The 508-nt window shown below is 45.5% G+C and overlaps 1 protein-coding gene across 1 annotated transcript in view; it reads left to right on the plus strand.

Moving 5' to 3' along the window:
- Window positions 1-102: 102 nt before the first annotated feature.
- Window positions 103-508, plus strand: part of EMH_0040640 (uncharacterized protein) — a gene marked incomplete at both ends in the record, with an annotated part of 1,231 nt that continues 825 nt past the window's right edge. The window contains 2 exons of the mRNA XM_013495531.1: window positions 103-285; window positions 472-502. Coding sequence (XP_013350985.1) covers window positions 103-285; window positions 472-502 — 214 coding nt within the window. The remainder of the gene's footprint in view (window positions 286-471; window positions 503-508) is intronic.

Consider the following 508-nt stretch of genomic DNA (forward strand, 5'->3'; position numbering starts at 1 on the left):
CGGCGACAGCAACAGCAACGAACACAGCAGCGTTCTCCCTTGAAACAAAGGGAAAAAATACTGAAGATGCAGAAACAGCAGCAGCAGACACGCTGCAGCTTTATGGAGCCAAAGACGAACAGGCAACGCAGCGAGAATGTGTACGAGGCGGCCCCCAAGCCTCAGCAGCAGCAGCAGCAACAGCAGCAACAGCAGCAACAACAGCAGCAGCAGCAGCTAGAGGAGGAGGAGATGATCCTCCTGAATGCGGGGACTTGCCTACTCTTTTTTCTGTTTTTTTTGAAGGTGCGTTGGTGGTGCGAATTGGGGTGTATACGCAGCTCAGATCCGGCTCGATTGAGCTGTATTTTTTTTCATTTTTTGGCGAATATAATGAAATAAAGTTAAATATAAGTGTAAAAACAATAAATAAATAAAATTAATTCATCGAAACCAATAAAAATATTTATTTTCATGCGGAAACCTCTGCAGGAGCTGAAGTCGATAAGGTCCGATGCACCAAGTGCGG

The sequence above is a fragment of the Eimeria mitis genome, genomic scaffold, assembly GCF_000499745.2.
Source record: "Eimeria mitis Houghton genomic scaffold, Emh_scaff1620, whole genome shotgun sequence".
Taxonomy (NCBI): Eukaryota; Apicomplexa; class Conoidasida; order Eucoccidiorida; family Eimeriidae; genus Eimeria; species Eimeria mitis.